The 16,516-nt window shown below is 41.4% G+C and overlaps 1 protein-coding gene across 1 annotated transcript in view; it reads left to right on the forward strand.

Moving 5' to 3' along the window:
* sema3c (sema domain, immunoglobulin domain (Ig), short basic domain, secreted, (semaphorin) 3C) overlaps positions 1-15,202 on the forward strand; it is a 60,330-nt gene extending 45,128 nt beyond the window's left edge. The window contains exons 11-18 of the mRNA XM_080420928.1: positions 155-299; positions 1,560-1,782; positions 6,422-6,510; positions 7,754-7,795; positions 8,498-8,655; positions 9,874-9,941; positions 11,166-11,296; positions 12,700-15,202. Of these exons, the coding sequence (XP_080277054.1) occupies positions 155-299; positions 1,560-1,782; positions 6,422-6,510; positions 7,754-7,795; positions 8,498-8,655; positions 9,874-9,941; positions 11,166-11,296; positions 12,700-13,119 (1,276 nt within the window). The 3' untranslated portion in view covers positions 13,120-15,202. The remainder of the gene's footprint in view (positions 1-154; positions 300-1,559; positions 1,783-6,421; positions 6,511-7,753; positions 7,796-8,497; positions 8,656-9,873; positions 9,942-11,165; positions 11,297-12,699) is intronic.
* Positions 15,203-16,516: the final 1,314 nt, after the last annotated feature.

The raw sequence follows: 16,516 nt of genomic DNA on the forward strand, positions 1-16,516 counted from the left end.
TGTTTAGCTACCCACATTATGAGGACAACACGTACAGTAGCAGTACTTTAGGAGGCCACCACTTAGCTGCTCCCTCTTATTCTCAACATGTCCCCATAAGTACGGAAACCTGACATTTTGTGTGTGTGTGTGTGTGTGTGTCTCATGTCCTCAGCTCCGTCTTTAAAGGATCAGCAGTGTGTGTGTACAACATGGCTGAGATCCTGACCGTCTTTAACGGGCCCTTCGCTCACAGAGAGGGGCCCAACTTCCAGTGGGCAGCCTTCCAGGGCCGTATCCCTTATCCCAGGCCCGGAACGGTGAGTTCACTTCAGGGTCATCATGCATGTAATGACATTATAGCACTTACATCCTATACTTCATTTACTGGACTCCCCCAGGGATCTATACTAGGCCCCCTCCTTTTTTCCCCCCTCTATACCAAATCTGTTAGCGAAAAAGCCATTTTATAACGTCCTTTAAGACCGGGAACACATCTGTGTGTCATTTTTAGCTTCCTTTGGCTATTCAAAAATAGCAGATATACAAGCTCATAGCGCGGCACTTGGTGTCGCGCTATGAGCTTGTAGATCTGCTATTTCTTAATTATTGTGAAAATCTTTCAATATATATATATTTTTTAAAGTTAACATTTGTAACTCAAATCTTATTGCTTCTGGGGATTCTACAAATGTCTTCTAAATCATTTTTTTTTTTTTACTTATGTTGCTATATATCAGTGGTTCTTAAACTTTTTCATGTCTAGGACCTCCCAAAATGATATGTATTTGGTCACGGACCCCCATCTGAAAATATTTTGTTACAGGGACCCCCAGAAGCAAAGATTTGAGTTAAAAACATATTCAAAGATTTGCACTAGGGGTGTGCCTAATTTCACGAAACGATACGATATTGGGCTCACAACTTCGATACGATTTCGATACGATACGATACGCACTTTTTTATTATGAAAATATATAGGGGGGAGAAAAAAAAGTAAAAATGCAAACAAATAATTCTGTTTTTGCATTATTCAGACATGCAAACTTGTAGCTTTTCAGCTACAATAGCCGTTTTGAATCCAAATAGGGCAATAGTGTGACACCTGACCCCAAAAAAAAAAACATGTTGTCACCCTTTTCACCTCGGGGCTGTTTGCATTATTGTAAAAAAAAAAAAAAAAAGGGTTTATTTTTTTTCAAAACGATATTTTTTTCCCCCAAAACGATACATATCGTCACAAAAAAGTAGCGCGACATATCGCGGGACGATATATCGGCACACCCCTAATTTGCACACATTTTCAAGATAGTTTTTTAGAAAAATTGTAGATCTGCTTTTTTTTGAATAGCCCAAAGAAATCTTAAAATGACACGGATTATTTCCCGGTTTGAATGGGTTAAGTGTGTATTGGTTTTATAAACGTGTATAACCAATGAAAAGTGTTAAAAAGAGCTTGTGATTTAAATAATAACTACATTGGATCCATTGGAAGGTTTCTGCCCCACAGCAGCGATATGATCGTTTAAATCCTATCTTAACCCTATATCAGGATAAAGTCTGTGACTGTCTTTCCCCAGTGTCCCGGTGGAGCGTTCACCCCAGACATCCACACGACCAAGGAGTTCCCGGACGACGTGGTGACGTTCGTGAGGAACCATCCGGTGATGTTCAACCCCATCTACCCCATGGGCAGGAGACCCCTGGTGGTCCGCACTAACGCCGACTACAAATACACCACCGTGGCCGTGGACCAGGTCATGGCCGCAGACGGAAACTACCAAGTCCTCTTCCTCGGCACAGGTATGGACCTCCCCCCAAACACACACACACACACACACACACACACACACACACACACACACACGCACCAGTGTTGATTTCGACGACTAAAACTATGCCGAAAAATGTTAGTCAACTACCTTTTTTCACTGACGAAAACTTAATAAAAAGAAAACTAAGCTATGATGACTAAAACTATGACTAAATATATTGACAATTTCGTCAACAAATAATAACTAGACTAAAATGTTAGTGAGGGACGAGTGGAGAAGAGATCCAGTAGAACTAAAAGGCGCTCGGGTGTTGCGCTCTGAAAATAGCAGATCTACAAGCTCACAACGCGTCGCAGCGCGACGCGTTGTGAGCTTGTAGATTGGCTATTTTCAGCCCAAGTGTAAAATCAGCCTTTAAGACGCCATCAAGGCACCGCCAAAATACATTTTAGTCGACTAAATCAACTGTAGATTTAGTCGACTAAAATCTTATGATATTTAGTCAACTAAAACTAGACTAACAGTAAAACATTTCTGATGACTAAAATATGACTGAAATTAAATGGAATTTTATTCAAAAGAGTATGACTAAAACTAAATCAAAATATGCTGTCAAAATCAACACTGACACGCACGCACACACACACACACACACACACACACACACACACACACACACACGCACACGCACACGCACACACACACACTGGTCCTCACAATGTCTCTATTTCTCAATTCTACTATAGCCTACTTGTTTACTTCAGGGTTCAGCTACTATTTCAAATTTGTGTTTAGACCTGCTAGTACTTTAGATGTGGATTTATTTGATGGGACTCTACAATCAGGAAATAGTCTACATACTGTATATTTCTGGTTATGGGTGCACACACAAAAAAAAGTAATCTAAAGTTGTGATTTTAGGTTTCACATTACATAATTATTATGTAATCGCGAAACTTGGCAGTTAATTCAGACTTTATCAGCTTTATTTTCACATCACCTAGGTGTGGCGGTTGAATTTTTTTTCTTCGTGCGCACACATTTTTGTAGTATTCCATGAGAAGCGAGAGGATAAATGGAACCATGTCATTTGTACACACTTTGGAGTAGAAGTATATACTTATTACATTCTAGTTTTTGTTATCTCTGAATTGTCTCTGTGACCCAACAATATTGTTCTACTGTCCAACTTTCCAAATGTCCGTCCCATAAATCACTTTCCCACCCACTATGCAAACCCTCCTCTGTTAGCTCTGCATCAGCTAGCCCCGCCATAGCTATGGGACTTATGATCCTTATGATCAATATGACATCATAGTATTGACGTCATAGTCTGGACTGGACATATTTGGGCATGGCTGACACCTGACACAAAACTCTATATCTGGGCGTAAAAGGGACAATGGCAGGTAGACATTCAGATACAGAGATCTCCATATATGGGCATCAAAGGGACAGGGACAGACAGACGGGTACAACGGGTATTCCGATGCGTTCCTGACTTGCATCGTTCCTGAGGAGGCCGATGCGCAACTGGCACCAGCCTAGTCATCAATAATCATAATTAATAATCGTGATTAAATCATTCAGCAAAATAATCAGCACTGTCAATTTTGTCACTGTACGGCCCTGACTCTTAATATATATTTATATTCTTCTTCTTACATCGACTGCTGCTATACTGCTGCTTTAATTATAAAGTGTTTACATGAGCGATTTTAATCATAATGACCCATTGGCCGATCTGTTCTACTGTGAACCACCCAGCAAATTGAAATATAATGACCCTCCTTCTCCACTTAATTGAATGCAGTGGCTTCATTTTTTTTCTTCTAATTAGAGGTCATTTGAAAACCAATTTGTAATTTACAGTGTCATCCCGGAGGCAGCTGCTCTTCGCTGTAATATGATATATTACTACAATATAATCCTTGTTTTTTATGAGGCATTTAACGAGCAAAATGACTGCAGAGGGATCCTAAGTCCCACAGCTATAGCGGGGCTAGCTGATGAAGAGCTAACAGAGGAGGGTTTGCATAGTGGGTGGAACAGTGAATTGTGTGACAGACACACTAAGTTGGTAAGTAGAACAATATTGTTGGGTCACAGATAGGGAGAGGTCATTCAGAGATGACAAAAACTAGAATTCATGTAAATTACTTAAACTCCAGTGTGTACAAATGACATGGTTCCATTTGTACACGTTTCGGACTTTGTACGCTCTTCTGACTTAAATTAAAGTAGGCCTACTGTAATACTAGGTAACTTTTTCAAAAAAACAAAAGTACAATTTTTATCTTTTGTGAGTGGCTAATTTTTCACAACACCCATTCCATGAATTTCACCCCCGAAAGCCTTTTATAAACATATTTTCTATTGAAAGGACAGGGGCGTCTTTCCCATGAAAATGACGTCATACGTTTCCTGTTTGGCCCGGAACTACCGCGCTAGTAACAAAAAGGAATTTCACGCTGTTTTTATGGCATTATAGGATTTGAAGATGGAGCTCCACTCGCTAAGAGAAACAATCCGCAGATAGTATAAAACAACTAAAAGAGCGCTTTTTGAAACGCTTCCGCCTTCCGGTGAAAACAAATGGAATTCTGGGTAATGCAGGAATCCGCTAAAGACCTGCAATGACAGTAGTGACCAGCAGAGGTTGCTAAAAATCTTTATTTTTGGACTTACTAAGTATGGCTTTAACACCAAGGATTTCACTGTGTTGTTTTGAGCTGGTGTGCCCTTTTGCGTGTGTGCGCTTTACAAATGTGCACATTTACAGTACGGCACCGAGTGCCGCGCTATGAGCTTGTAGATCTGCTAGCGTGAGTGCACCTGTGTGTGTGTGTGTGTGTGTGCTGTGTGCGTCAACATGTTTGTCAGTCGGTACGCAGCCAGGGAGTCTCTATCTCTCTCACAGCTGCTTGTGTTTATCGGGGCCAGCCTCTCCTTTCTGATTCTGCTCTCTCCTGCCTGGGTTCCTGAACGGATGCCAGGACCGTCTGTCTAACCGAACAGTGGTGGGGAAAAGTACTCAAATGTTTTACTTAAGTAAAAGTATCAATACTGCAATGTAGAAGTACTCTGTTACAAGTAAAAGTCCGGAATTCTAAATTTACTTGAGTAAAAGTACAAAAGTATTGGTATCCAAATGTACTTAAAGTACCAAAAGTAAAAGTGCTAAAATGTTTGAAAATAGCAGAACTACAAGCTCACAACGCGTCGCATACATAGGCTATTTTCAAATAGCCTATGTATGAAATAGGGCTAAAGTGGTTTAATGTATGTTTCATAATATCATAATTTATATCTGCAAAGTAACTAGTAACTACAGTTTTCAAATAATTGTAGTGGAGTAAAAGTACAATATTTGCCTCTTGAGATGTAGTGGAGTAGAAGTATAGACAATTGGAAATACTCCAGTAAAGTAAAAGTACCTCAAAATTGTACTTTAAAGTACAGTACTTGAGTAAATGCACTTAGTTACTTTACACCACTGAACGGATGCCAGGAGGACCGTCTGTCTAACCAGGAGGCTGGGGGGGGGGGGGGGGGTTATCTTCGGGATGCGAGAGACTCTTATTATGAAGATGTTTCCAGGAGCTGCTGTTCTCTGCAACTCCTCCTCCTCCTCCGTCCCTCTTTGTGTTCCCCATTCCCAGGGACAGTTGGAGTTATTGATGATGATGCTGGTGTTACGTTTTGTTTGCCCTCCCCGTGGCCCTTGTCCTTCCCCTGTGTGGAGTTAAGCACTTCCACCCCTTAACCCTTTAAGACCGGGAACGCATCTGTGTGTCGTTTTAAGATTTATTTTGGCTATTCAAAAATAGCAGATCTACAAGCTCATAGCTTGTAGATCTGCTATGAGCTTTTTTTATCGTGAAAATGTGTGCAAATCTTTGAATATATATCTTTAAACATTTGTAACATTTGTAACTTAAATCTTTGCTTCTGGGGGATTCTACAAATGTCTTCTAAATCGCAACAAAAATCCTAAGAAAAAACTTATGTTGCTACAGTACTGTATATACACTATCAGTGGTTTTCAAACTTTTTCATGTTAAGGACCCCAAAATTAAATATTTGCAGACCCCCATCTCAAAATATGTTGTTCCAGGGACCCCCAGAAGCAAAGATTTGAGTAAAAAATGTTCGCTTAAAAAAAAAAAAAGTCCAAGATTTGCACACATTTTCACGATAAAAAAAAAATATATAGCAGATCTACAAGCTCATAGCGCGGCACTCGGTGCCGCGCTATGAGCATGTAGATCTGCTATTTTTGAATAGCCCAAACAAATCTAAAAAGGACACACAGATGCGTTCCCGGTCTTAATGGGTTAACTACCCCCCCGCCCTCCCCCCCTCTTTCTCCACCACAGCTGACTTTGCTGCGGATGCCGGTCGGTCGTGGCTATCATGTCTAATTCATAAGCAAACACGGGCGAGAAAAGGAAAACAGACTGGGCAGAGTTTATTTTTTTTCCCCGGGTGGTTTCTGAGTCGCGTTCTAATATATTTCAGTGACCACATCTCGAGGTCTCTCTCTCGACCGCGGTCATGAGGGTATAGGTATGCGTCTCATGTGGTTAAAATGACCGTCTCCAAATGAGTTTTTGTGTATTTTATTTCAATCTTTGTGTGTGTGTGTCCTTTCTCCAATCCCCCAGATAAAGGCACAGTGCAGAAGGTCATCGTACTGCCCTCCAATCGTTCCTTGGATGAAGATCTGATCTTAGAGGAGCTGGAAGTGTTTAAGGTATGTCGGCCTTTCTGTCTACGTGTCGGTCTGTCTCTCATTCCTTTCCTTTCCCAGCACACCTCACATCAAAAGCAGAGAGCGGGGCGAGCGAGCCTGGCCACAACACACAGGCCTCTGGCACAGGAGAGAGAGAGAGAGAGAGAAAGAGAGGGAGGGAGCAGTGGTGGAAAAATAACTCGATTTCTTTACTTAAGTAAAAGTATTAATACTGCAATGTAGAAATACTGTCACGAGTAAAAGTCCTAAATTCAAAGTGTAATCGAGTAAAAGTACAAAAGTATTGGTATCAAAATGTACTTAAAGTACCAAAAGTAGAAAGTACTCATTATGCAGAATGTCCCATTTCAAGTTTTCAAAATGTATACAAATCTTTAGAAAATAGCAGATCTACAAGCTCACAATGCGTCGCATCGCAACGCATTGTGAGCTTGTAGATCGGCTATTTTCAAATGGCCGAAATGTATATAGGGCTGAAGTGGGTAATGTATGTTTTGTAATAATAATAATAAAAATCTACAAACTAACTAGTAAAGTTTTCAAATAATTGCTGTGGAGTAAAAGTATAATATTTCCCTCTGAGATGTAGTGGAGTAGAAGTAAAAGTACTGAACGTTGGAAATACTCCGGTAAAGTAAAAATACCTAAAAATCATACTTAAGTACACTACTTGAGTAAATGTACTTAGTTACTTTACACCACAGAGAGAGAGAGAGAGAGAGAGAGAGAGAGAGAGAGAGAGAGAGAGAGAGAGAGAAATTCAGGAGGTGGATGATTTGAAGCGAGGGGTGATGGGGAAACATACCGAACAGCCCTGCGAGCGCCTTGGCTCTGACCCCGGTGAACTATCACCGGCACGCCATTTTATCTTCTTTGCCCGCCGATTCCAGCTCAGCCTTGTTGCCTTAAGAGAGAGACACGGTCATGGTCAGAAGGCTTTAATCTTCACATACACACCTGGACTCATACTGGTACACGTCGGGCAGACGAGTCTGGTTCTACAGCGGAGCCAGAATGGACATCTGGGCAACAGAGGACAATGTTGTTTCTGCAGCTTTCTCATGGTTGTTTGGTCCTCCATGACGATCTGTTTACAATGACTAGCCAGCTGTTATTCAAAGAAAGCCAGAGATCGAGATGTTTGTGCCACTGAATGAGATAAATGTGTGAGAAAGACAGATTGTCTCTGACTAGTAAATACCGTTGATGAAAACCTGACATGGTATTGTTGTTTGTTTTTCAGGACCAAGCTTACATAACAAACCTCAGGATTTCCTCAAAAAAAGTAAGAGTTCATGCATTCTTTTGTGACTTTCCGTCCAGATTCTATTATGCCTACTGTGCAGAAATATCTTTGGCTGCTGATGAAACTGCTGAAAAAAGCAGGAATGCTGGAATCTGATTTATACCTTGTAGGCCTGACCTCGATTATTCGAATAGTCGACTAATCAGTCGAGGGGGGTCTGAGTCGACTGCCAATCTCTTAATCGAATTATGGAAAAAAAGATTTTTTAATTCACTAATATTTTGCCAAAAATAGGATATACATCATGCAAGTATATGTTAAATCAGACATTAAGCACCCCTACAGCCCAAATGGAAAGTTCCTCTATTGCATAACATATTTTTGGCATGATTCGACTGAGAGTTTTTTTTGTGTTGCATTAGTCGACTATTAGTCGACTATAGGCAACTATTGGCCAATCAGATTCGACTATAGAAATCCTTAGTCGTGGACAGGCCTGATACCATGTCATACTTTAGTTTCCCGTGCTGAAAATGGCCAATCTACAAGCTCACAACGCATCGCGATGCAATGCTATATGAGCTTGTATATCTGCTATTTATTGTACAACTGAGTATAAATGAAGCATAATAAGCCATAATTGCTGAGCGACTGGCCTGTTTTTTTTCCTGTCAGCCGTTCCACTCATTATACAGGACTAAATGGGGCCTGCTGACATTTTGACCTGTGTTTACATTGCAGCAACAGCTGTACGTGAGCTCGGAGTACGGGGTCTCCCAGGTCTCGCTGCACCGTTGTCAGGCCTACGGCTCGGCTTGCGCCGACTGCTGCCTGGCACGAGACCCCTACTGTGCCTGGGACGGACTCAGTTGCTCCCGTTTCTACCCCACGGGTAAAAGGTATACCACGTGGATTTCAAACCAATGCACCACATTTGTAAGGCTCATTTTTCAAGGCATAACTGGCAACCCTAGGTTGGTTCTGTTGTAAGCTAGCAAAAACAGGCTATATATACTGTTACATAATATCCTTTTGAACAAGCATGCAGTGGTGTAAAATAACTAAGTACATTTACTCAAGTACTGTACTTAAGTACAATTTTGAGATACTTTTGCTTTACTGGAGTATTTCCAATTTTCTATACTTTTTACTTCTACTCCACTACATCTCAGAGGCAAATGTTGTACTTTTACTCCATTACAATTATTTGAAAACTTTAGTCACTAGTTACTTTGCAGATATAAATGTATTACATTATAAAACATACATGAACCACTTTAGCCCTATTTTATACCTAGGCTATTTGAAAATAGCCGATCTACAAGCTCACAACGCGCGTTGTGAGCTTTTAGATCTGCTATTTTCAAACATTATAGTACTTTTACTTTTGGTACTTTAAGTACATTTTGATACCAATACTTTTGTACTTTTACTCAAGTAAATTTTGAATTCCGGACTTTTACTTGTAACAGAGTACTTCTACATTGCACCATTGGTACTTTTACTTAAGTAAAACATTTAAGTACTTTTCCCACCACTGCAAGCATGTACGCAGACGATATGAAAATAGCAACTGACAGCTCTTGAGGCTAAATGATACCTCAACAAACCTTTCTCAGCGGAAAAGACACGTTTAACACGTCGACACAAGGTAGCATCTAAATTAGACGTCAGCATGAGGGTGAGGAGGGCAAAAATATTGAAAGTCCTGGCACTCTTTCCAAGCGTGCACTTTAATGTTAATCTCTGTCACCAAAACGAACATTTTATTCTCCCTGGCATATCCTCTCCCCCGGTAGACATAACACAGACAACGAGGTTTGAGTGACAGCCCTCATTTTACACATGACACCTCTCTGCTCTGCTTTAAAAGCAGCTGTGTGAGTGTGAGTCTCCACATTCCTGTCAGCCACAGGTCAGGTTTAGCTTGGGTCGTAGAGCCAAAACACAAAGCCACCCAATTTCCTGCACAAAAACATGATCTTGCTTATGTTAGTATTTTCCCCTTGCCTGATGCATGCAGTATGAGTGTCCTCCATGCTGAGTGAAATAACAATGAAATTGCCCTTCAGTAATAATAATATATAATATTATCTGTCTTCTTTTTTTTTTTTTAGGAGAAGCAGGAGACAGGACATCATGCATGGCAATCCCCTCACGCAGTGCAGAGGTTTCAATCTGAAAGGTATGCAATTACAAAGCCACTGCATTTCACAAACTCGGCGAACGAGCCTTCATTGGCAAGGCATTGTATTATTGGCAAAGCATTGTATTATTGGCAAGGCATTGTTTTATTGGCAAAGCATTGTATTATTGGCAAGGCATTGCGCTTATTCCCACTGATTCACATTAGTCTCTCAAGACAGACGTGTTGTCTCCCACAATTTTCAGTCGTTTTAACAGTGTGTAATTTGGAAGCTCTGAAAATGTGTAGAAAATAAAGCTAATGTCTTGTCATTTCAGTCACATCTAGCAGAAATAAAAAAGAAAGAAATGTATTCCAACGATATTTTAAAATACATTTTTGTGAACAGAATGTTGTGATTGATGGCATACCTTTGAAGAGGTGATGACAGCTTCCTGTCCACGTTTCCGAGGCGGAATTACAGACTGTAATTCCACAATTCTTCGATTGTGGAAAAGATAGTCTGGCTTGAGAGACTTTAATTCACATGAAAACCAAGACCCTCACATTCTCACGTCACCATTACATCCTCTCATTGTAAAACAATACACAGCTGGTGGGATTAGTTATTCACCTAGTGAAAGGCTATAACAGAGATTATATGTGTTTATGTAAAAGCTAATAGCACAGCAACTGTGCGTGTGTGCGTGTGTGTGTGTGTGTGTGTGTGTGCGTGCGTGTGTGTGTGTGTGTGTACGTGAACTCGTGCACATGCGTGGGCACTGCTGGCACCTGGCAATTAAGGCTGCGACTTACAGTACTTGACTATGAATATCCGGTGTAGTTTAATGCAAGGAGGAGCTCTTGTCCCAGAGAGAGTTCTATCTCCGCAAACAGTTGGCATCTCTAAATGAACACCAGCCTGGTGGAAGCAGCCATATGGCCATCGCCACTACTGAGTCTTCCTGTCATTCATCCTGCTGAGTGAAGAACCATGTGGCTCTTAAGTGATACAACAAATGACATAATTGACAGCGAAAGCAGCTACTGTCCGATACTTGAATAATTAGGGTCGTTTTGGCAACGGTGTAGCAGCTGGGGGTTTTGGTGCAGGTGGAGGTTAGGTTAAACCTTAAGGTCAGCTTTCCACCCTCACTGTTGGGACATCTGTGGCTTTTCTGTCTGTCAGCAAGTGATGTACTCTTTGTGTGTGTGTGTGTGTGTGTGTGTGTGTGTGTGTGTGTGCGTGTGCGTGTGCGTGCGGTGTTCGTGTGTGTGCGTCAGCTTACAGAAATGCGGTGGAGATGACGCAATACGGTGTGAGAAACAACACCACTTTCCTGGAGTGTCTACCCAAGTCCCCCCAGGCCTCCATTCGCTGGCTCATCCAGAGGGACAATGACAGGAGGAAAGAGGTCGGTTCAAGGTCTTAACGCGCAACACTAACAGCTGCCTGAGTTCTGATCTATCACAAAGTAATGAGCGCGCGCGGAGCTCAATATGAAAATCCCTGGTGATAAATGGTATCAGTTATAGCAGGTATCTGTTTTTCATCCATCACAGCGATCCATCCACACATTATTACATCAAACATCAAGTATGTCATACCGATCACATGAGCCTACTGCCTTGAATCTGATCTGGACTCGCATTGCCTGGGGAATGACATTGGGAGTGTTTTATTGGCTGCAGCATATTCTAATGAGTGTTGATACAGATAAAATGTGATATGGACCTCGACTAACGAGGGGATTCTCAGCAGGGAGACGTTTCATAAATATTTGACACCCCTTAAACAGCTTGAGTCCTTGAAAGTGTGCAAACAGAGCACCTAAATGATATAGACTTGGCCATCAGTGCTTTGATGGATCGTAGCCTAAAGTGTAGGATTTCGCCTTGAAATACTGTGTGTACTGTTGTGTCTCTGGGTTGGATCCTGGGCAACAGCCAACTCTGTGTATGAGTAGCACAGTCGTGAGGTAAGTATCGGGAGCTCATGGAAGGTGTTGCGCTCTTGTGCGTTGAAGGGGATAGACGCCCTCGTTCTCAGCCAATACTGACATTAAGTCTCGCTGACCTACTTACTGTGCATTATTATAGTTTTGTGGCACAATGCTGTTCAAGTTCTTTCATGACTGATTTCCCAATGTTTTTATTGTGTAAAGGGGTTCCCAAACGAAATAACCTCTTAAACCCTATTTCAAAAATAGTGAAAGTAGCCCATGTGCAAACTCACAACGATCAGCTATTTTCTATATTGTAGAACATTTTTGAAAATGTGGGGGGGGAAATGGTTCGGTTTATTTGAAAATATAGTCTTTGGAAGCAATTGTTTTGGGATAATAAAAAAGAAACTGGGATATTTACCCACGACCCATACAAACGGGTTTGCTACCCAAAATCGGTCACTGCCCTATGTTTGGGAAACATTGGTCTGAATAAATGAGTGCATATTTTTAGGTCACAATCAAGTCTAAGTCTCACATATTTAGTTAAGTAGTATTTAGTTGACAGACTTGAGTAACAATTGCTTCTGCAGTCAACCTTTTCTCGGTAAAGGATCCCAAGGAATTTCGCAAATCTTTTTAAACATGGACCGCACAGGGGCAATTCATTTCTTTTAATATTATTTGTAGCCAGTAAATTGGCTTCAGGTGTTGAATGCTGATGGCATCATGTTGCTGGTCATGGAGTTGTTAGTCAGAGGCTACTGAAGATGAACGTTTGCACATCATTTTGAATTTTTGAAAATAAATCAGAATGATCATTTATAGAGGTTCAGGGCGCCAATAACCCAACCGTGTCTTCCCTCCGCAAGGTGAAGCTAGGCGACCGCGTCGTCTCCACCGAGCACGGCCTCCTCGTCCGCTCCGTCCAGCTGTCTGACCAGGGCCTGTACTACTGTCTGACCACGGAGAACGGCTTCAAGCGCACCGTGGCCAAGATCCGCCTGCGCGTGCTGAGCGAGGCCATGGTCAGCGTGCTGACGGACAAGCAGCAGTCGCCCTGGGCGTGGGCCACCTCGCTGCACCCCAAGTCCCTGCTGGCCGCGTTCAGCCCCGCCGAGAGCCTGGCCGTGCAGCAGTACTGCAAGGAGAGGAAGCAGCTCCAGAACCTCCAGCAGCTTCAGCAGAAGACCAGCCAGGCCCCGGGACCCCTGCGGGGGGACCTGGCCAAGCTCAAGCCCCTGCTGGACCGCAGGAGTCGGAACCGACGCAACCACCTCCCAGATGTCTGACAGGAAGGACAAGCAAAAAGCTGGCACAGAGACAGACTGATAACCACATATTCCTCTGATGATTTCTAAAGGACATTTACAGGAACCTCGATCAGCCAGCCAGCTCCCTGACCCCACTGTGCTGTACTTGCCGGAAGTCAGAAGAGAATTCTGAGATTATCTCCTCGCTTATCTCATTCTGTATGCATGACGTACTTTGACCTGAAAGACTGTGAGATACACACACACACACTTCCACACAGACGCACGCACGCACACACAATCCTTTTTAATGTCGGTGTCCTGTTGCGGTCACAAGGCAAACTGAAGTGACCCTGTCGGTTTATAGGTGATGATACTAACAAACTGTGTGGTCTCAGCTGATATAACTAACGATAATACACCTTAAAAGGGATAGTTCACCCCAAAAAGATTTTTATTACTATCGATTAGTCACCCCATGGAGACTTGAATTTATGGATATTTTTTAGTTTTTGTCGCATTCCTGAGCCAATAATTTGATGACCATCGGACCGGTAGGCAGCGCTTCCGGTAGGAGACACAAACGAGACTCTTTGTGTCTCCTACCGGAACCGTCATCAAATTATTGGCTTAGGAATGCGACAAAAACAAAAGAATATCCATTCATTCAAGTCTCCATGGGGTGACTAATCGATAGGAAAAAAAAGTCATTTTGGGGGTGAACTATCCCTTTAAGACATGGGTGTGGTTGATGATCAGAGTATGATAGGCAATGGAAAAGAAATTGGGCCAACAGGAAATTGGCACGACGTGGACATGTTGTCGTCATTTTTGAGCCAATGTCCTAAACAAGTTAATATCCAATAAAGCGAGGTAAGTTGAAACCCTGCAAATAAATAAGTTATGGATATTTTAAGGGAAATGAAAGAGATAGCGAGAGATGCATGTTTTACGATGAATGTTATTGATTTTTACGCCAAGCGCTACATTGTGCTTCACTAGTTTCTACAGACATTTGCATTATACTGTAGCAACAATACTGTACAGTATGTTTTCTCAGCAAAACTTAACAGGGTCAGTCATGACCGTTGTGGGCATATTTAACATTATGCAGAGCGTTCCATTCCTGAGAAACATTTGTCATTCTAGTCTTTCCTCCTGCACCATATACTTAGACTAGCTCTGTCTTTACAAGACACAGATTGCCTGATAAGTGGCCTCAATAAAATAATAGCTGAGAAATTCAAACATCAGGGTAGGCCAAAGTCCACGTCTCTAACTCAGATGTTGACCAGAATCACCACTTTGAACAATTCATTCTGTTCTGTTGCATACGCCTTACATCATCATCTCTGTACATAGCAGCATCCCCTTTTATCCATCCATACTGTAATATACCCTCTTGTTTCCAGCACAGATGCATGTTTACACAGTATGTGTATGAAACGCATCATTGACAACAGAACAGGCTATTTTAAGCCCTTTGAACAGTTCAGCTGGCAGACACGCACATTTTAGTTTTTCTTCTTCGGGTAAATGTATGCTAGTAGTACCTGAACATCGGAGTACTCTCGATTGACGCTGAAAGAGAAGAATATCTCTGGAGAATCATATTTTCTAGTGATGAATACTTCATCGATGGTATTAATGAAATAATGAACTGTACTCATAGTTTGCGATATTGCAGGGTTGGCTTTCCCCATTTTATGTGAATAGAATCCTGTTTTTTTTTGTAAGCATAGCTAATGTAGATAAATATTATTTGTTGTTCGTGTACAGTGCTTCTCTTGTTTTATCCTTTTAACTTAATGTCACGTCCTCTCTTTCTTTTTTGTTTACATTGTGAGCCTCGTGTACATAGAATTTCAACCTAGTCTACCAAATAACCATGACCGTATCTGCAAATTGCAGAGGTAAGTTTTCATTCTGAAATGCAAATGGCTTTCCAGTGTAACCTTTCCTATGACAGGTCCCCATGTCCCTTTTTGAGAAACAAGCGAGACCAGCATTATGTAAAGTCCAGGTCGGTGTCATTTCAGTGTTATTATGAAACCTGCGTGTGTATATCTATTTATTAATGTCATGACAGCCTGAATAAAACGATTAAATGAATTGGATCTGATTGCGGAATTCATTGTCCGACTATGTCATGTAGTGTAATATCAGTATTGTTCTGGCATTAGACCAGATTAATTTAACCCATTAAGGCCTGAGGTTCCGATTCTACAAATGTCTTCTAAATCCTAACAGTTTTAAAAAAAAAACGTATGTTACTATGTCAGTGGTTATCAAACCTTTTCATCTCAAGGACCCCAAAATGTATATGTATTTGGCCACGGACCCCATCTCAAAATACTTTTGTTCCAGGGACCCCTAGAAGCAAATATTTGAGTTACAAGTCTTTGCTTTAAAAAAATATATATATTCAAAGATTTGCACCCATTTTCATGATTTTTGAATAGCCAAAGTGTAAAATAACGCTTTTTTAGCTCAAATCAAAAAATGACACAGATGCGTTCCCGGTCTTAATGGGTTAAAGGGGAAATTAATTTCCACAAAAGTAAAACCAAAGTGTTCGGTACCTGCAATACCTCAGATTGACAAATATCATGTTCAGAGAAAGTCAGCAGACTCCTGTAATCGCAATTAAATACTTCCTGGTGTGTCTGACCTGTACCCTCCAGATTTAACTTTAAAGGCCCCAGGAGCCTACAGAGGGTCATTTAAAAGCCATAAAACTCAAGAGAGGGCTCCTGCTGGGCAGAAATACTGCTTTCTCACTAAACAAACCCAAGTACCACACACAACCGCAGCGTAATCATCCCTGAGACCATATTTTACTCTTATTTTGATTTACGGGCCACTTGAGGTGAAAAGGAAACTGAATAATTGGGTATTAAAGTGCACAATAGAGAGGTTTGTTTCAGCGGCAAGAGAGCCTGTGACTGTTTTTTCATTTTTTTTAGGCCACAGGGAATGTGGATCAGTTTTGACAAACCCATGCTGTGTCATGACTAAAGTGACTATTCCCTTGAGAGCACTCCCTTGCATGCAATAGAAATACAAAATGTCATTCATTCACGTTTTATTCAGTCTGAAGGCTCAAGTCCAGCCCAGAATAGAAATAATGAGTTTCAAGATAAAAAATAAATTACTGTTTGTGTACATTTTATGTATGGGATGGATAACAAACTCACTCCTCTCTCTCTCTCTGTGTGTGAAGATCTCAAATGAATTACACTATGGTCATAAAGGGATTCCTCTCGCTTTCAACATCCCCAACGGGGATGTGGTCATAGCAGTGAAGACAGCAATCAAAAGGAACAAAGTATGAAGTCATAATTTGCCAAAGTAATACAACTCTCAGACTTAACAAAATCACAGTACCCCCCCCCCCCCCCTCCCCCCTCCCTTGGTATCAAATAAAATCCTAACA

Source organism: Gymnoscopelus braueri (assembly GCF_963280865.1).
Source record: "Gymnoscopelus braueri genome assembly, chromosome: 23".
Classification (NCBI taxonomy): Eukaryota; Metazoa; Chordata; class Actinopteri; order Myctophiformes; family Myctophidae; genus Gymnoscopelus; species Gymnoscopelus braueri.